The sequence below is a fragment of the Saccoglossus kowalevskii genome, chromosome 5 (assembly GCF_978046115.1).
Source record: "Saccoglossus kowalevskii chromosome 5, keSacKowa6.1, whole genome shotgun sequence".
In the NCBI taxonomy this organism is placed as follows: domain Eukaryota; kingdom Metazoa; phylum Hemichordata; class Enteropneusta; family Harrimaniidae; genus Saccoglossus; species Saccoglossus kowalevskii.
This window is the reverse complement of record NC_140645.1, coordinates 27,600,446-27,621,543: the sequence shown is the minus strand read 5'-3', so window position 1 is coordinate 27,621,543 and position 21,098 is coordinate 27,600,446. Positions and strand designations below refer to the sequence as shown.

The window sequence follows — 21,098 nt, the reverse complement described above, 5'->3', positions numbered from 1 at the left end:
TCGGAGCGAAGAATAATCATATAGCAAATATTCTGGAATCCATATCATGGTGGTGAAGCTAATATTACTTATTCGGAAGTATTCCATTTGATAATGTAATGTAAATTTAATGAATACATTTATTTCCTTTGAATCTCAGATGAAGCTAGCAGCACGTGGTGGGCTTATTTGATAATAATAGCGTTTACTCTATTTATAATCGGTATTGGATCATGTTGTTTGTATTGCTGTAATCTCGCATGTAGATCCCGTGCACAGACAGGTAAGACACTGTAAAAAAACAAATCATAATAAAGAACTGTCTAGAAAGGCAATGTTACTGTCAGCTTATTCAATACATGCTTAGAAAACATGCGATACATGATATTTGAAAATGTTTCATATCAGATTATCAGATGTTTATGTTTTATGTCTGTTAATTTTGGACAAGTTTGAATCAGTACAAACCTTACTTGATGTATAAAGTGATTTATAAAACTGTTCATTTAAATAATAAAAAAAATGTTCAGTATTTTTAAACATTTTCTAATACAGTGGTCTTATGTATAATATCTGCAACGCTGTATCTATCATTATTTCCCCGCAATTATTTAAAAAGTACATTTTAACATTTTAACCATTTGTCAAATTTCTTTTCACGGACAAATACAATTATTTATTCATATTTTAATTTCTCCTAAACTAATATAGGATCAGCTAAGAATTGTTTCAATAACACAAAATATTCAACTTGCCGCCAATTCAATCGTAGATAAGTTTTAAAATATCAGCAACTAAACATCGGGTATTTATGTTTATGCATTTTCTCTTTCAGAAAGCAGTAGCTCCACCTCAGGTGTTGATTCTAGCAAAGTATACATTATGAGAAGAACAGTCGTAGTGAGCGCCACCGCTGTATATTGCCCCAATGGTGACGAAAGTTAAAGAACAATCACTTCACTGTACAAACATTTGCAAAAATGCCATAGTATGGTAGTTTACAGGTTTGCTTGCAGTAACAAAATTTACTCTCTATTTGTATCCTAATTTTACGGATTCACGATTGTATTTAAATTTTAAAACAATATAAAATCGCAGAATTTGATGCATGTACACGATAATATACACATTTTGTGAAATTAAAATAATTACAAGTAGTAATGTCGCACTGAACAATGTGTTATGGCATGAGATTATTTTTGGCACGTGTTATGAAATTATGAACAGTTGTTTCACGATGATTTGGAGTGTACATGGTTGCATCCCAGTCGATTGGCTCATTTATCTACCTGTATTATGTCATTCATTAAAAAATTGACATTGTCAGATTTCTAATATACATGGATAAAAAATAAACATGGCAAAGTATAAACTCCCTAGGTCAAAACATATAATGTGTCTGGAAATATAACCATTATATCAAAATTAATACTCAGTAATCGCTGTCTACTCTGTAAAGAAAAGATTTCATAGGTACGTTTTGAATATGACGGACAAAAAGCTATAAAATATCGTAATTTGTCATTGCTTTACTTGATATTCTGACCATGTTTTATACCAGAGCGAGCGTGCTCTTGTGTGACATCAGGAGCTTTAATCCATTTACGTAAAACTATCTCAACTTCGATATGTAGTATCACATGCGTTGAATATGACTGTACAGAACGACATGGTTCAAGGCATATAGCAATTTATGTGTAAATTTACCAATTTATGACATCCAGTCCAGTGATAACTAATATTAAACCGGGCATCTCAAATAATGCAAGCAAATAACACCGAATAAACGGCAAGGTAAAGACTATGTCTAATTATAGTAAATACGTACTGCGTGCGTGACTCGAACCGGCGCTCGCGTACGGCACCTAATCGCCTAGCTCCACGCCACTACAAATAAAATAATATCTCAAATAATAATCACTTACATTGGTACGTCAAAGAAATTTACAAATAGAAACAAATTCTCTGTTTAACCATTACGATGTTTTTTTGTTGTTGTTAGTAAATGTATGTGGTAATGCTTTGAGCGCCATAAAGGTTGTTGTGTGAAATTAACACACCTCGAAATTAAGTATTTGTTTTCAATAAGATCACATTCTCCGGTGAAGCAAGATGACATCGTCTGTTCTTTACGTCCAGACAAGCAATCTCTCATTTAGCACAGGTTTTAATTTGAAAACGGTTTAGTATGTGTTATTGTATATATTGTTGAACTTAATATTTGTACATTCTGGTACTTACTGATATGAATTATATACTTGTTATATTTAGTTTATTTGTAAGTGACTATTTGTATTTAGAACCTCGGTCCCTTCAATAACCAGCAACTGTATTTAAAAAAAGGCATAAATCAAATAACTTTCTGCTATTTCTATATCATCACCATTACTTGTTCGTGGCAATAAATGTTTAAAATAAAACAAAAAAAATATTATCATCACTGGAGCGAAACGTGAAGTCATTTAGATAAAAACTAAGCTGGCAATATTCAAAAATCACCTAGCTCTGCAAATACGCATATAAATGTTGGGCACCTTTGCATAACATTGTATTTTGGCTAAATAATGAATGTGCCTTACCTGACTAGCTATATTCATCGCGAGTGAGAGTCATGCCGCTGCATGAATAATAAATACAAGTTACACTTCATAGAGAAATTTGCCCACAGACTGTAGCACATAACCCGGGAATGGTAAATATATAAGGAAGAGTTCGCTTCTCCCTGTCTAGACCGTATCGTATTGTAAGGCAATAGACCCAACTTTTATATGTAGCGACACACCTGTTGAGTAGTATTTATGAGATCACGTTATACGGTCATGCCCCGATGTGTTAGCTAAGTTCAAGCGAGATTAATTTTAGGAGAGCAAATCATGACATAGCCCGACCACAGTTATGTTGTGCACGTAAATTACCCCTGTCAACATAACACGTGACGCACTACAACTTGATGCGGCTAGTACATTTACATACGATAGAAAACTAATTTAAGCCACGAGATATTAGATAATATTTTAACGAATTTAAATAAATTTATAATTGCATTTAGTAAGATTTAGTTGTGAATACTCAACAGTTTCATGTGTAAACGTGATCATTAAAACGTGTTTCACAATGATAATCATTAGCAACATCAAAAAATAAAAATGGCCTTGACCTCATTTTAAACATTCAGGTCCTTACTGCGTCTTAATATACATATTTTTTTTTATTTTTAAGCGACTTTTTGTACTTTTAACCTCATTCCAGTCAATTGCCATCAGTTGTTAAATGAAAGTAATTAAATAAATAAAGTGATTTTTTTATATTATCGCCATTAACTGTCAGTAAGAAAGAATTAAAGTCAACTGTATTGTTTTTATAAATCGATCAAAATTCGTCATTGTAATAGGTGACAGACAATGAAACATCATATAAATTAAAAGCCGAGTTCACCTGCAATGGGTGAACGTAAGAATGACGAAGTTTAAAATGAAATTCAAATCATAGGCCACGTCATCTATATGCGTAATTCCCCCCTGACTTGGATACACTAAGACCGACTGAGGGCGACAGTAAAAGACAAGTAGACAATGGTTAAACATACCAATGTGTGAAACCATTGTTACTTTTTTCTACAAGCAGGAAACTCCGCCAACGATTCCCATCAACATGTACACCAACCATAATAACGCGCGTATTAGCGTTTTGATGTGTTTTATATCAGGTGAGATACGATTTTAAAATTTGTGGTTTCACAATTATTATAAAACTCTTCAATTCAAGTATGATTATGTGCTTCTAAGTTTGACAGCAAGGTTGTACATATATCGACATTTTAGCGGAAGTGATAATCGACAAGTAGAAGTATACATGTAACAGTATGCAGCATGTATGTTTGTTTACGTCATCACAGTTATTTACACTACGTGAAATAGCGAAACTATTGTTAAGTACAGACATTTATTAAAGCCTGTATTTTTGGTAAATACAGGTAGATACAGGGTGATACACATGAAAACAGGAAACGGAAATACATTTCCTGTATTCATACCTTTATTCACCTGTAATTGCACTCTTGTAAATACATGGTGTTTACATTGTGAATACAGGTAAATACTTACTATAAATACATGGTTTATTTCTGATGTATTTACCATTTATTTCTACGGTGTGTATTTACTTGTATTAGCCAAATACAAGTAAATACATATGCATCTAATTAAATATACTGATACATACTGGCACATAATTCTACTGGTGAGGGAATTTGATTTGATTTGACGGACTGGTGGGTTTACACAGGGGGAGTGCAGATACATCGTCGACATATGGAATTGATCTTAACGGGGCTATCTGTTTCTGTACATGCTGAGAAATTTGAAGACATGTTTTGAACTATACTGAAAAACTATAAGTACACATCTCACCTCGGGTATTTATATGTTGTTATGACCCTGTGGGTATACCAAGAAATAACAATTTCCTTATTCAAAACGACACAACACCCCCAATTCAAACTTACCCATGCAATGCATTATTGCGTGATAACAAAGTATAAATTTGACAGGTTGTTATTTACTCCTGGGCAATTGGTTTCCCTGTATATGTAGTCCAAACCTTGTTTTGCTTTCCTGCAAGTTTTGCCATACTTGATTGGGGATTGGACATTAAATCATTTAATAGTAACTATAATTGTGCAAGGCTACATACTGGCAGCCATGTTTAGGGGATGTAACATTGCTTTATTAGACTGGCACAGTCTGGGCGAATAATTTTTTTTTTAATTTAAAATTAACAAAAAAAAATGGCGAAATGGAGGTGTTAACGCAAAATCCCCTTTAACCGCGAAATTTTGCAAAACTATTTTTTCCAATTTTTTTTTATTATCATTTAAATGAAAAAAGTCATCACAGCTGGGCCAGTCTACTTTGTCATGAATACTTCTAACAAACATTGCATTGTAAGATACTTTCATGAATGGAATGGAGGGGGGCATTGTGCAGCAGAAAACATTTTAATTTCAAGTTAAAATGAACCAAATCCACTTTTTTGGCACGAACTCAATGGTTGGCAGAATCTTTTGTGTTGAAGTTCAAGATGCATATTGAGCAGTGCTGTATACGTGTACAATGCAAACACTTAAAATTAACACAAATTCACAAAATTTTCATTTAAAAAAATTATTTTGAAACACAGAATACATCATAATTATTTAAAAAGTGACATCTCTGGTAAAACTGGACCTCAAACATTTCGCCAAATATTAATAAAAATACAGACTGGCAGGTTTACCATAGCAATAAAGCACATGCAGTACCTTATTCAATCAAATGGGAAGTGCATTTCCAAAAATAACACCTGAAACATGGTACACTGTTTTGCAAAACAAAATGATTAATTAAGAAAACATTTTAAAGCACATGAACAGAAACAAATTTGCATATTAGAAGCGTATTATCAATAGAAGCATTTGTAAATAATTTCAGTGAGACTGCTGGCATGGGTGATTATAGTCCAAGGTAAACTTTTAAAAATCACATTCTGAGTAAACAAGTATGATTATGTAGAGCAGACCAGCATATAAAATAATAAACAATTATATACAAAATCTGAAATGTATTCGCTCTTTCACAGCTGTTATCAAAGAAAATCCAAGATACTGAAATAGTACGTCCTATAATGCATTTTATGACGCCACATACAGTAACTTTTCTTTTATGACACAAAACATCTGCAATTTTTACACATCTTATTACTGAAATACAGGGTCTGATGGTACAATCACAGTAAATAGTCCACATTCAATGTAAGACTCAAGTGAAATTTACTTTTAAAATATCCTTCATTGAAAAAGTCTTTCCACACTTTCCCATCATAGATGTCATTCAAAATGTTTTCTCCTGGTTGTCTTGCTCTCCACTTGTTGCATGCAGTTGTAAATCCGAGTCTTCTAACAAACGTTTCCAGGGATGTAACTAGACTTCTATAACAATAAACTTTCTTGGGATACAAGTATTGTACACTCGACCATTTTGTCCTTTTACCTTTTTGAGTAACACTTCACCACATTGCTTTTGACGTGACCGATGTTGATGTTGTGGAAAGGCAACATGCTGGCACTTTAATGAAACTTTCTGTTCGTTAAACTTGGTTTTAAAACAAATAAATAAACACTATGGCATTTAGCACATACCACATATTGCTTGAATGCGTCTCTGTCAAGTCTCAGAAATTTCCTAATAGTGAACAATGTGCCTGGTAAAATTTTTACAAACTCTGTCAGCGCATCAATGTTAAAGATTGTAGCTATTGTCAGTAGCAGATGTTTGATGAATGCCACAAGGCACTGAATACCTCTATCAGAAACAACATAGGTTTTTTGCCATGAAAGAATGAAAGAATAAAAAAATAATATTGCAGTCATCAAATGAGAATGATCCGTTTGTGTTGTATCAGCATGTTGATTGTCAGGCACATCGTTGTTGAACTGCATGGCTTCCTTGATGTCAGCCTCATCTACCCAGACCTCTTGTACATTTTCTTTATTGATTGATGGCCCAATTCCTGATGACTGACATCTATCATAATTACTTGATCTCTATAAAATAAAATTACACTGTTAATGAGCATTCGGGAGAAGTATACACTTTTCAACAAGCTGTGATCATGTCAACAAATCTATTGGTTAAGTGGACAAGCGTTTACAATGCACAGTTCCCTGTGCTCTTCTGTTCTGTATTTAATGACCTGAGATGCTTTCTTACTTTTTTGTTGTGTTTTTTCAACATTGGGTATAAAATGACACCTAACCAATGGAGGATTAGTAGTTGGCACACTTTTATTTTTCAAAAAAAACATAGCTTGGTATGATTGTCCATGTCATAGGAAAACTTGAGAGGAAAATTAAAAAAAAATTCAAAATGTGTCCCTTATCAATAAATTATATTGATCTAATAATGATCAAAATCTTTGATTTCATAAATAAAGTTTAACTGATTGAACTTGCGTTTTTAAAAGTATGACTGTGTGCCATTTATTTCACCCACCTAGGCAGTGTGCCATTTTATTTGCAGTTGTAAACAGCTCTCAGACTGGTAAAGTTCTGTCATTGTGTTTTGGGGAGCATTTGGGTTACTCAATCATGGAAAATGTTGACATGAATGGCTTTGAATATAAATACCATGATTAAACATGATAATTATGAATAGTAATTGCATACGTATATCACAATTTTGTTGTGAGAAAAACTGGTGTAACGGTTTGCAAATGTCACAGTAGAAAAGCTTACATGACTGAACAGTGACAATCACTTAAATACTAAACACAGGCCAGGAACCCATCTACCCTGTGCTGCAAGATGTAGCCACACCTCAATAATCATATACTTACTTCATTGCTATCTTTCTTTTCTTCAGAGCTAGAATATGCATCAAATTCACTGTGATCTTGCTCAACATAAGTGATTAAACTGGAAATGATGCTATAAAATATAAATGAGTACAATATCTATAAGGATTATTTTATCTGATGAAACATTGATCAATACATGTCTTTCACTTGCCCCATTTCACATAAATTTTAGTATCATATGACATCCATATTGGAGGCCAGACTGAATTTCCTCCATACATTCAACATGTAACAACTTTTCAGACTGTAAAACAATTTTGTCATACACCAAATACTTACAGCAGCACAGTGTCAAAGAGTGCAAAAATACAATGCCATAGACACAAAAGATAGTTTGAGTGCCTTTAGCATGACAGACTTCCTGTTTAACCATACAGGCCTAATGACCTCCATACTGAAATTCTATACTGTAGAGCCTTTATTTGGGACTGAATTTTTATCATTAAGTTAAATCATCTCACCATTGTTCCTAACATTGTTCATCCGATTCCTGTAATGACTGGTTATGGGCATCTTTTGGTAAAATTTGGACAGCAACAGCATCACTGCCATCATGCAGGCACATGAACTGGATGTACTTCAACTTCATGTAAAGCTGCAACTAAATAAAATACTAAACTTATTGCAAAAACTAAGAAACACGAGTTGAATAAAAAAAACATTCAATTAATTTAGACTAAATTTTGTGATTTAACTTTATCATGATAATCCTGTTTACATATCATTAAAATAAATTATTTTTATTTGTAATTCTGTTTTAATGTGTTCAATGGGACAACAATGTATAGCATGTGATTACTTCAAAATAATATGGAATACAATGACTTATTTTCTTTTTAAATTTGACTAAGAACAAAAAAATAGATCTGTTTCTGGTCGTCAGTTCAAAAGGCCGCTCTCGAAAGTTTTTTTTTTTTTAATTTGAAAAAAGAACAAGCAGCCTCTCGGCTGAGATAGCTCCGCTGTTAGAAATGCAAATTTCAATTAAAGAACAGAAGATATCATTAGAAAATAAACAATATGCATTGTATCAATGCTATGGGACTTGCTGTTTTCAACAAGAATTCAAAAATATCACTTTTTACCAAAAATGACAAAAATATTCATCAAAATTAGAGAATTGAAGATATCATCATGAAATGAACAAATTTGAGAGTGGTCCACATGTAGTACATATATATGTAATATCAAAGCAATTGGACTTCTGGCTTTTAACAAGAAGTCAAAAATATAACTTTTTACCAAAAATGACAAAAATATTCACCAAAATTAGAGAATTGATGATATCATTACAAAATGAACAAATCTGAGAGAGGTCCAAATGTAGTACCTATATATGTAATATCAAAGCAATTGGACTTGCGGTTTTTAACAAGAAGTTGAAAATATCACTTTTTACCAAAAATGATAAAAATATTAGAGAATTAAAGATATCATTACAAAATTTACAAATCTGAGAGAGGTCCACATGTAGTACCTATATACGTAATATCAGAGCAATTGGACTTGCGGTTTTTAACAAGAAGTCGAAAATATCACTTTTTACCAAAAATGACAAAAATATTCATCAAAATTAGAGAATTAAAGATATCATCATGAAATGAACAAATCTGAGAGAGGTCCACATGTAGTACCTATATATGTAATATCAAAGCAATTGGACTTGCGGTTTTCAACAAGAAGTCCAAAACATCACTTTTTACCAAAATTTACAAAAATATTCACCAAAATTAGAGAATTAAAGATATCATTACAAAATAAACAAATCTGAGAGAGGTCCACATGTATTACCTATATATGTAATATCAAAGCAATTGGACTTGCAGTTTTCAACAAGAAGTCGAAAATATCACTTTTTACCAAAAATGACAAAGATCTTCACCAAAATTAGAGAATTAAAGATATCATTACAAAATCAACAAATCTGAGAGAGGTCCACATGTAGTACCTATATATGTAATATCAAAGCAATTGGACTTGTGGTTTTCAACAAGAAGTCGAAAATATCACTTTTTACCAAAAATTACAAAAATATTCACCAAAATTAGAGAATTAAAGATATCATTACAAAATGAACAAATCTGAGGGAGGTCCACATGTAGTACCTATATATGTAATATCAAAGCAATTGGACTTGCGGTTTTCAACAAGAAGTCGAAAATATCACTTTTTACCAAAAATGACAAAAATATTCACCAAAATTAGAGAATTAAAGATATCATTACAAAATGAACAAATCTGAGAGAGGTCCACATGTAATACCTATATATGTAATATCAAAGCAATTGGACTTGCGGTTTTTAACAAGAAGTTGAAAATATCACTTTTTACTAAAAATGACAAAAATATTCACCAAAATTAGAGAATTGAAGATATCATCATGAAATGAACAAATCTAAGAGAGGTCTCCCCAAGGTACATATACACCAAGTATCAAAGCATTCAGGCTTGTAGTTTTCAAGAAGAAGTCGAAAAAGTAAAACACTGACACGGACAACGACTGACAATCACTCATATGATAAGCTCCGCTCGACAAAGTCGACAGCGGAGCTAAAAAGGGAAAAAAAAAAAAAAAAAACGTATCACCGCATTGTTTTTTAAGAAACTTCGGACCAGAAACAGATCTATTTTTTTTTTGGCCTAATAATTTTCACCACAAACAGATTTTATGTCTTTTTTTTACATTATAAGGTATGGAGACCCTTCATTTTGTTCACATCAATATTTTAGCTGAAATTCTAATGTCAGTACACATCCAGCTTTAAAGTGGTATTCTACTCCTTGTTTCTATCGATATCGCATTTACAGCCCAGAAATGTGTCCCATTTGTCAAAAAACTCTGCACGTTAATGACAAAACTTTCGCCACCTTGCGACACTCAAAAACATGCCCATAGAACATGTACAAGTTTGATTTCATTTTAAATATATATGCACAACCTAGATTTTCAAAATAAATTCAGACAACAAAAAGTGCTCATGAGCCACAATATTATATTGTTATTACCCCTATGTCACCAGCAAAGATTTGTGATACAAAGACAAATCTTTGCTATAAGAACCATTGGTAAAAAGTTCTAAAACACTATCAGTGCTATACCCTAGTTTTTCTTTTGAAACTGTATGGTTAACCCACGTTTTCTGCACAGAAATAAATATACACTGACTCAGTGAACAAAATACTGAGATTTGGACAAATTTTAGGTTGTATTAATGTTGAGCAGCCTTTAAACTTAAAATCAAGCAAATTTATTAGCAACATTTTTTTTATTTGTAAGTTTTGTGTATCTTGAAGATGACAGTGCCATATGATCATATCCCACTTTCTGTTTTTCTATAAGACATTGTTATTATCAGCCACATAGACATTGTTGGTGTGGTATTGACCCCCCCCCCCCTCCCACAAAGAAAACAAATCATTGTAAAGCAATACAATGCCAATTGCCTACTAACACCGTCTGCCAAGAACTTTATAATTTCTGTCTGTGTAGACATTTAAATCTTCCATATCATACTGGTGTTCCTGATGGAAAACATAACAGTGCAAAAGCATGCTTACCTGTTTCGACTTCAATCTTTTTTTCCCATCATCATCAGCCCAGTAACCGTAAAACGTGTGGTTGTAAAACGAGGACTTTCCCATCCATCTAAAACAGTGGCCGCCTTCATATAAGCGTTGTTTTGACAGTGGTTCTGACATGCTAATTTCGACGTGCTTCAGCAATACTAACTAAATTATAATAATGCTTGAAACTTCGCAGATAACGGAAAAGTGATTCAAATACAGTATAGTATATTTTATGGGACAATAATCGTGAAACAAGAATAACTTTTGTCATTGTCAAGTGTGACAAGACACATTGTTGACCTCACTGGAATAGAAAGGCCCTCTAGACCGGCCTGTATTCTTACTTAAGTCGAGGTAAACTTGATGTCTTCAGCTTTTATTGAAACAAATGCACATCAAGGATTGAAAATTAATTTTTATATGTGATATTTGCATATTGTGTATTTACAAACACATACAAAAAGAAGAATTAGGCACACGTTTTAATGATACAGCTAGGTAGTCACAACAGCGACACCATACGACAACCTTTCGTGTACACAAACTAGGGAAGGGTCAGTCTATGTTTGTCATTGCATCTGTGCTGATGTGAACAGTCTTCTTCAACTTTACACACGAAGTTCAACATCCTAACATGAATTCAAGAAGACGTTTAAATGCTAATGAAGCATTCAACAACATTATGGAAGAAAACGCTTCATCACGTTTTGCCGAATCTGATTTCAATAGTAGTACTCCGTTTTACCCGGCTAGTTGAGTTCAGCCTCAGGAGCCTCATGCTCAACATCCACTCTATACCTAGATGCACAGACAACCCAGCCACCAAGATGGTCAACGCCAAGACAGCCACTTCAACAACAGAATTCAAATACTGTGGGGTATGGTCAAGATAGTCAGACTGCAGGTAATTGTTCAGTTTTATATGTGCGTTAATTTCGATCAAGCGCATTTGCACCTTTCTAGTTATTTGTGGCGCCGATACTAGTTCGATTAGTGTCTGTTTACAGTAATACACTTTTCAGATCACACTTTTCTAAAATTAAATATATAACGTTTAACTTTTCCTACAGTGTTGGTGTATTTATCTAATATATTTGCTATGCTGGTAGCCTTTCTTATATTTCGTTTATGTAAGGGCATAGACATTCAAAGCATTGTTTTGTCAGCATATCCTGTGTACCATATGTTGTGGATCCTGATTAAAAGTCAAGTACACAATAGTTTCAAACAATAGGCTTATTTTATATTAGTTGCATTGTAGTAATGTTGCTTTATCAATTTCTTTCTAGTCGCTATACGAAGAGCTTATGAAAATAAGAGGATACATGCTAGAGAAGGACAAAACCCAGCATTAAAAAACAAAAATAAGATGGCGAAGCGTCTAAACACACTACGCTGGCAGGTATGTTGTGATAAATTATAAATATATTGTTAGAATATACAATAAATTTGTGTACTCCAACACTCAATAATTTATCACATTAATTTATTGTGATTTAACTATTTCACCATAATCAGCAGTTATATATTTGTTTTCATGTAATAATATTGTCATCCATGGAAACGGTTTCTAGATCTTTATCTAAAATCACTTGGGGGAAAATTAATTTTTAGATGCAACCTCTCAATAAACGCACTACATATTAAATTACCACCGTTTTATTGGGAAATGCTAAATGTATGGAGTAATGTTGTACAGTATGAGTTTATTTCCCCTGCATACGAGATTATATGGAATAATAAAAACATTCTTATTCAAACTAAAAGTATATTTTATTCACATTTAAAGGATCTAGGAATTGTTTATATAGCTGACATCTTTAATGAGAAGGGTATGGTTAAAAATTGGAATGACTAAAATTCATTGGGTTTAAACCGCATTCAGTTTCTATGATGGCAGGGTCTCATTGCGGCTATCCCTAAAGACTGGAAAATAAGTAGACCAGTTACTGTGCGGCCAGATCCTCCAATCTGTGTATATGGTCAAAAGCTAATGATTAATCTCTCTAACTGTACCCCAAAATTCAGCCGTAAACCCATCTCTTCTAATTTTTTTATTATTCCATCTAGTCAGTCCTTCTTTAGAGACTTGTTGCGGGTAGAAACTGGATGGAATTTTTTCTATTCAATGCCATTTCTTGTTACAATTTGCAGTACTCTTCGTGAATTTCAATGGAAATTAAACCATAACATCCTGTACACAAATGCTATGCTATATCACTTTCAATCACCTTTAGTTATTTCTGACATGTGTACATTTTGCAATAACTTTAGTGAAACTGATTCATCTCTTTCGTGACTGTCATGTGGTGCAAGATATTTGGACAAGGTTTTATGATCACTGGGGTCAACTTTTGCAGTGCTCCGGCCACTTTCAGCAAAACAGATTCTCCTAGGTGATGAAAGTTTTTCACACTTATTGAACCATTTAATTATTATCTTTAAAAAATGCATCTATACAAGCAAAATGAAGAAAGAATTACCATCCTTTGTTGCCATTAAAGCTGAAATTAGTAATAATAAGAATAAGAATAAGAAAGATAGAAAATATGATTTCCATAAGAAGAAACACCACGTTTCTGTTTTTGCAAAAATGGGCCAATTTTGCACCATAAGACAACGTCACTTTATGTTTTGGTGGTGAACCAGTTAGTGTGTACAGCCTTTTTTTTTTTCTTGTCTGTGTATTTGTTATTTTGAAAAGAAATAAAAAAATTAACTTAAATATAAAAAAAAACATTTTGCCGATTATCGGTAATACAATTACAATTGTATTTTTGTTGACTACTTGACACTTTACTATAAGTTGTAATTGTTACATTAGTATTTATGTCATCGAATGTTTTCTTACAGACAATGCAGAGACGCATGAGTCTTAGAGAATGAAGAGGAAAGAGCCAGGTGGAAAGAAGTGGACCCTGAATTGATGTCCGGTGAAGAGGACCAGGAGGATGGCTCTCTCCTCCTCAAATCACCAAGATGGAGAGCTGCTCCACAAAATGAGCTCATCTCTTCACTAGATCGTCGTCTTCATGACAAGGGCATAATGAAAAGATTGGTTAAAAAAAGACTCCGCTCAACAGTGTTTACAGAAAGGCAAAAACCAGCAAAAAAATATTCAACCAGCTGTGTGTGTTGATAATTTTTTTTTTGAGGAATGGTTTCCTCATGTGTTTAATTTTGATAGTGTTGCTTTTTAACTATATGTGGGGGAGTGTTTTCATTTTTTTTTTACATTTGAGACACAGACATGTTACCATTTACAAGTTTTAATGGATGTTTCACATTTGTTTATTATTTTCATTTGGGGGGGGGGCATTATTTTATAGTATTTACATTCGAGGGACGTGTTATGCTATCATTTACAAGTTTGAAGGATTTTTCACATTTACGGGGGGGGGGGAATTTATCACATTTAATTTTTACATAGGGAAGGGGTCGAATTTTTTTATTCTTATAGTATTTACATGTGTGGGAGGATTGTATGTTATTATTTACAAGTTTTAAGAAATTCTTTCACATTTATTGTTATTTTTTGAGGGGGGATTCACACAAATTCAATTTTGCTAGAGGGGTGGGGTCTTATTTATTAACATTTATGGAGTATTTTTTGCAAAGGTTTCAAACATTTATGTGTTTACACGTTTTCATTGTTTTGTGATGAGTACTAATAAATCATAATGTATTTTCTATATTAAGGTATATATAGATTTGTGTGCTGAATGTATGCATCTATGTATGAGACTGCTGGCCACTGTTCCCATGAGTTACAAGGAATAACCCCACTATCATTGCTCCAGCTAATAATTTTAAATTACTGTATCTGGATTCTGTTTTCTTCATAAAGTTCTCTAAAGAAGATAACAATGTCCTCACCATTCTTACTTCAGAATGCATGCGCCAATCATGTGGGCATATGACTACCTTTCACAGAATTCTTTGTGTAAAAACTAAACTGAGGGTTCAGCAATTTTGTGTTAGATATTGAAGATTAAAGTAAGACTGAAAGATTCAAAATATCTCATCCTGCAAACTCTAAAAATAACTGAATAGCAGAGGGGACACCTCTGTGGAATACGCCCATGGTTCAAATATCTTTTCCCGGATACCATGAATGAAGTAGCCCTCTATAAATGTGATACAGCAGCTACCATTGCTACATCAACCTATATTTTATATAAATGCTTCCCTATATTTCTGTAATTTCACGAAAATACAGGGTTTGAAATAAGCTGGTTTCGTATAAATGCATGAAAATACAGATCTCGAATTAGGTTGTATTCATACAAATCAATGTGAATGCATTCCATGTATTAAGCTGCTCAAGTATGCATGAATGAATAATCTGTATCTATACACTAAATTAATACATGAATAATAGACTTCCTGTATCAACATTTGTTCACAGGAAATACAACACTGATGCAGGTAAATACAGGAATGCATTTACTGTGAATGCAGGTCAATAAATGAAGTGTATTATCCCTGTATTAAATGACTGCAAATACACGTGAAGACAGCCTGTATTCACACTGTATTTACATGAATAAAATGTTACATTTCCCTGTATTCCCATTGAATTTCTGATAATACAGGCTAATCTACTGATGAATACAATCTGTATTTTCGCAATTTCACGTAGTGTTACATAATATGATTAATCTTCAATGATATTTATCAATGAAACATATAACTGGAATCATTTTGGTTCATTTAAGGTGTATTTAGTACGAGTTTACTGGTTGGTTCAAATGTTGAAGTCATTAACGGCACTGACGCCATTTTGCAGTGTAATGTAACCGTTGATAGCCTCTCACCAGAAATAACATGGTTGCGAGGCCCTGTACATGGATCAGCATATCCAATCATTACTTTCGACCAGTATGGTCAGCATCACTATGATCCGTACGACAGACACTCGTTTATCAACAATAGTTCTCTTCTAATTAATACAACTGTAAGCAATGACACTGATACATATTGGTGTGAAATACAAAGTGCTGGAATTACTTTATTATACGATTCCTTATATCTCTCAGTAGTAGGTGAGTATATTTAACACAATATCCCGCCGTTATCAACACATACAAATGTTGCAGGTGCCAGAATAGTATCGGATAATATATTTGAGGGGTTTAATCAAGCAAACTGTTCTATGTTTGTTACATATTATATTATGTGTTTAATGGCTTGAGAACTACTAGTATGACTGCAATCTCTTACAAATTGATTAAATAATGTAATATGCGATATTTTTTTGGATTAGTACTGTTCATTGATATACCCTATATGTTGTGTTACTGCTTTAATAAATATCTAATTTTAAAATAGAGAGGTGAAAGTGTTATTCTACACCTCAGAAGAAACAAATTAACACGCAATACTAATACTAATACATACAGGCTTGTTCGCACAATTGGACTGGTAAATACTGTTCAGAGCACTGATATTGCACTCTGCGGATAAATGCTGAAACCGATTTATAATACAAACTTTCTTCTACCATAAAAAGGCTTGTTCGCACAATTGGACTGGTAAATACTGTTCAGAGCACTGATATTGCACTCTGCGGATAAATGCTGAAACCGATTTATAATACAAACTTTCTTCTACCAGAAATAAACAGCGTGCTTATAACAAGAAATATTACGCTTTGCATTGTTTTTCTCACGAGAAATATATTTGTCGTGTAATTTTATCATTGAAATAGACATGGTATAAACATAGTCCATGTTACGTATAAAAAATCTTGATATTTATCAAAGTTTGGTTATCAGGTACAAGTTATAATATTGAATTCTGTGTTCGTATTTGTGATATTACAGTTGTACCGAAAGAAGCCCGGATTTTGATGCCTGCGACGGTGATAGAAAATGACACTATGGTTGAGATGACGTGTTTTACATCGAATACAGTTGGTGTTGAATATAGTTGGTTTGTAGATGGTCATCACATTAACAAATCCGAAGATCATGTGATATTTGATGACAAAACATTGATGTTCATTATGGTAACGAGATATAACACTGGACAATATAATTGTTGTGTTCATAATATTGCAGGTGATGTATGCAGCGATACCGAAATGTTAGAGGTATTATGTAAGTAATTCCAAAGACATTTGTACGATTATTTTTTTTATCTGACATCGAAAACCACATAAATTCACGTATGTGAATGTATTAATGGCGCTTTAAAATGCCTTCCTTATATGGAAAGGTTGTGTCAAGGTTACGTCAGATTCGAGCATTTTCCTTTGTTATCATAGAATACAAAAGCGCTATAGCGCGTGACTACTGTAATCATGAACGCAACCGCCCATACATCATAAACGTTATTTCTCATTAAATAATTATTACAAGCAGAGAAAAATAATTTATCACTAGAATACCACAAAGTTTGTCAGTAACGAAATTTGTAATGTTTGTGTGCATACTTCGCGCAGATCATGTACTAATCTCATATTATTAATAAATAGGTTACGGTGGAAAATATTTTTTGTTCGCTATATTCTCTCCACAGACCTTCCAGATTATCCATGGCCAGCGTGTCATGTTGCAGAAGGTCATTATTTGGAAGTCGGAGAAACTATAGTTATCACATGTCAAGCAACAGATGGTAATCCAAATCCTTCTTTGACATGGTTTAATGGTATTAACCCTATGGATATATGTAATGTGGAATATATTGGTGAACCAACAGTTACAACTAGTACATGCGAATGGATATTAAAATCAGAAGACAATGGACAAATTTATATATGCAATAGTACACATGATGCAACAGACGAAATCACATCATGTAACACTGGGTATCTGGATGTAAAATGCAAGTGCGCCTTTTAGTAATTTTGAGATTAAATACATCTATGAGAGGATAACTGTTTAAAAAGTCGGGAGCAAAATAGGATTATTTCAATATCTAATAAATCAAATTATTTTATCCCGCAAAAGTTGCATGATGAATATGGAAAAGGTGTTCACTATTTTTATTGCACATTTGTTGCAGATTCTCCATTCATAGTGAACGTCGATCTGAAAAGGTATCAACAGAAAAATGACAAAGAGATTGCACAACTAACATGTCAAGTAAGCAGTAATCCAGCTGCAAATATAACGTGGTTTAATTCTTTTTTTGATCCAATTATCAATACAACCAAAACACAAATATTAGACTGGACGGTCGACACTAACACTACAAGCATGTTGACAATCTATGATGTAACTGAAATGGACTATGGAGAATACATATGCTATGCGACCAATGTTATTGGAGACATTGAATTGATTATAATATTAGATGGACCACCAGATCAGGGTAGGCTTTTTTTGAGTGATAAAATGTAAATCAGATTATCAACTTACGTAAAGAGCGTGCATATTACAATAATATTTGGATATTTATTACATATAGAATATATTTATATAGTAAGTTTGTTTGTCTAACCGTGAGTTGTATTATCTAAACTGCGTTTAATCTGTATTTAGATCACGTTCTAGCTTTATTTATCGTCTTATTTTGTGTTTCGATGGCTATCACTTGCATCGTATATGTATGGATCTGTCGTAAATGTGGTATGTGCCAGTGTCATAGAGGTCAGTTCACAATTTACACATGCTAATATATAGTATATATCCCTTTTTTGATAGCCCACGATTTAGAGATTTTTTTCAATTTCTTCATTAGTAACTGGTTATTACTTATTAGTAAATATGAAGTGCGCTAGTTTCTATTTACTGAAAACAGTCTCATTAATGACGAGCGCGTACATTGATATTTACATTAATTTAAATATATTGTTATTGAAACACGTTTACAATTAAACGCCAGTAGTGAACATCAAGTTGTTTCTCACGTAGGTAGTACAACTTACTACACAGCGTGTATTATCTCTTGCAGATAGAAACACAGTGACATATAACCGACCGGCATGTAACCAGTCAGCACCTGCTAATGTAAGGTATGGACGATTATTCTTCAATTATTCCATTTTACATTGCTAGGTGTGCATCACCAGATCGAACATCTTCTTAATCTTGCATTAAGATAATTGTAATAATATGAACTTATATGCAGAGGCGATTTGTAAATTAAATATACGTTTACTAATTTAAAGCATATCCATTTGTGTTTCAACCACAGAAAGTTACATGAAATAACACGTCATCAAAAGAAGCAAGATATAAATGACGATGCATTTATGATGAAAGAATTCAATGTGTATCAAGGTATTTGGTTTACTGTTATAATAGTTTTGCATTTAAAATGCTGATGACTTGAAATAGACTTTATTTGCTCATTTATATTATCAATTGCAATGAAATAGACGCACTCATTATGATGTTTTCTGTGTTTTCATTACAGGAGACTTTGCTGATAAGTGATAGCATACACAGAATGCAATGGTTCCCTGTTTCTGTATTATATATCAACTGCTTTCATTCTGTATTCAGAGTACTTTTTCATATTCTGCAGCAATGTAGGGCACACATCACAATTGTGTCATATTAATTACAAGCAACAAATACAGTTTGTTGTATGTTTAGAAGTAGATAATTTGCTAGTCCGAGATGAACAGACCATCAAATGGGGAGTTAATAATTACTACAGTATCGTAGTACTGCAATAATCAGCGGTTCATAAACAGCCATTGGTAAAGAACGAATAACTTATGTAACTTCCGCATTGCGGAAATAAACACGATTTGACGATACGTGAAATAATAACGAAAGGTCTGTGGAGAAAAATATGTAATTATAACATTTTATAATACGTTGATCATATTGGTGCCCTATCATGTTGGAACACATTGAGTTACTTATGATACAAATCAAAGGACAAAGTTACTGATGTTGTCAAGTTTTTATTTCGAGGAAAACTAATACTCGATATGCTATTATGTTTCTATGTTTACACTTATAAATTAAACAATTATAGTCGAATATGCTATCACTATTATTATTGTGAAATAATGTTTTAAACTTACATGTAATTATTTCTACACTGACATGTGTACATATAGTAATTAGGTAGTAAGTATTTGACATTATATTAAAGTCAACTTAAAGAAATGATATTTGAAACGGATATGATGTTACCCAGCATTGAACTGCTTTCCTAGTAACCCAATAATTTATTTCCTTGTGATACAATAGTTGAATGGTAGCAAGCAAATACGACATAAATCATCATAACACAGCTATTAAACACGTTCTCTTTATCTTCGGCAAAGGGAAGTTCTGATCTAATTGTGTATGTAACAAAGCAACCAACACTCATAATGGGCTTCTCACGTCAAAATGCAGTGATATGAAAACTTCTTTACGTTGTGCTCAGCTTTTTTGTCAAGTACAACAGCAAATACATTGTTCGTGTATGTGAGTTCTCATGTACCACGACCTTGCCCGTGGTAGCAGTTGATTCTTAGTAACCTAAATTAGTCATTTTAAAATATGATTGTTATGCTACCACAACAATTGCTACAGATATATCAGTTAGGAATGTTACCGTAAATGTACGTCAATAGGCATATCCGACAACTTTAAAAAACACAAGCTAAAAAATACCGAAAAAAACAAAATAAACATAAACATTAAAAATGGCACAAGGGTGAGCTCATTCATTGCACAATGGCATCCAAATCATACTTCTATTCTTCTAAATGAAAATTGGAATCATTTGTCACATTCCAATAGCCCTTTACTCTCGCGCAATAAAGTTTACTCTAGTTTTTAATGTGAATATTACATGGTCATCGAAAACGGTTGTAAACAATCTTATTTTTGCATATGAATAGATTTATGAGGTTTGAACTTTGGTTGTCTGTCCCTACTTATTTCCCATGTGACCTTCGAATGGCTTGTGTATTGCTTTCAGCCAGTACTGTGTTTTACTGTGTAGTGGGTGGTTGTGACATACTCCAATATGCATACAATCGATATAACCCACAAGCTGAGTAATACAATTTCAGAAAGTCCGCAACATAGAAACATCAACATGGCCGAACACGGATTACGTTACTGTATTTAATATAAATGAATACATTTCGTCTGGCACAACAACCTTTAAATATGCCGTTCGTTAACATACGCTTTTGTTATTTATTACTATGTTCTATTGATTAATGTTAATTATTGATTTTTTTCAATGTTGTCATCAAA

The 21,098-nt window shown here is 33.0% G+C and overlaps 1 protein-coding gene and 1 long non-coding RNA gene across 2 annotated transcripts; one reads left to right on the top strand and one right to left on the bottom strand.

Annotated features, from left to right (window-relative positions):
• Positions 1-3,608: 3,608 nt before the first annotated feature.
• Positions 3,609-19,880, top strand: LOC102800722 (pregnancy-specific beta-1-glycoprotein 5-like). Its single transcript, XM_085499285.1, has 9 exons — positions 3,609-3,685; positions 15,657-15,983; positions 16,764-17,039; positions 17,461-17,766; positions 17,947-18,255; positions 18,426-18,533; positions 18,838-18,898; positions 19,081-19,166; positions 19,303-19,880. The coding sequence occupies exons 1-9, from the start codon at positions 3,631-3,633 to the stop codon at positions 19,320-19,322; spliced, it is 1,548 nt and encodes a 515-aa protein (XP_085355411.1). The 5' UTR covers positions 3,609-3,630; the 3' UTR covers positions 19,323-19,880.
• LOC146745959 (uncharacterized) lies at positions 6,385-11,239 on the bottom strand. The gene is made up of 4 exons (XR_014929429.1): positions 10,930-11,239; positions 7,833-7,972; positions 7,351-7,441; positions 6,385-6,559 (listed from the first exon to the last, which is right to left on the bottom strand). It is a non-coding gene; the product is annotated as an uncharacterized LOC146745959 (long non-coding RNA).
• Positions 19,881-21,098: the final 1,218 nt, after the last annotated feature.

Coding starts and splice junctions, on each gene's coding strand:
- LOC102800722 (XM_085499285.1), top strand. CDS start 3,631: ATGTACACCAACCATAATAACGCGCGTATTAGCGTTTTGATGTGTTTT. Junction 15,984..16,763: donor CTTATATCTCTCAGTAGTAG/GTGAGTATATTT, acceptor GTGATATTACAG/TTGTACCGAAAGAAGCCCGG. Junction 18,899..19,080: donor TCAGCACCTGCTAATGTAAG/GTATGGACGATT, acceptor TTTCAACCACAG/AAAGTTACATGAAATAACAC.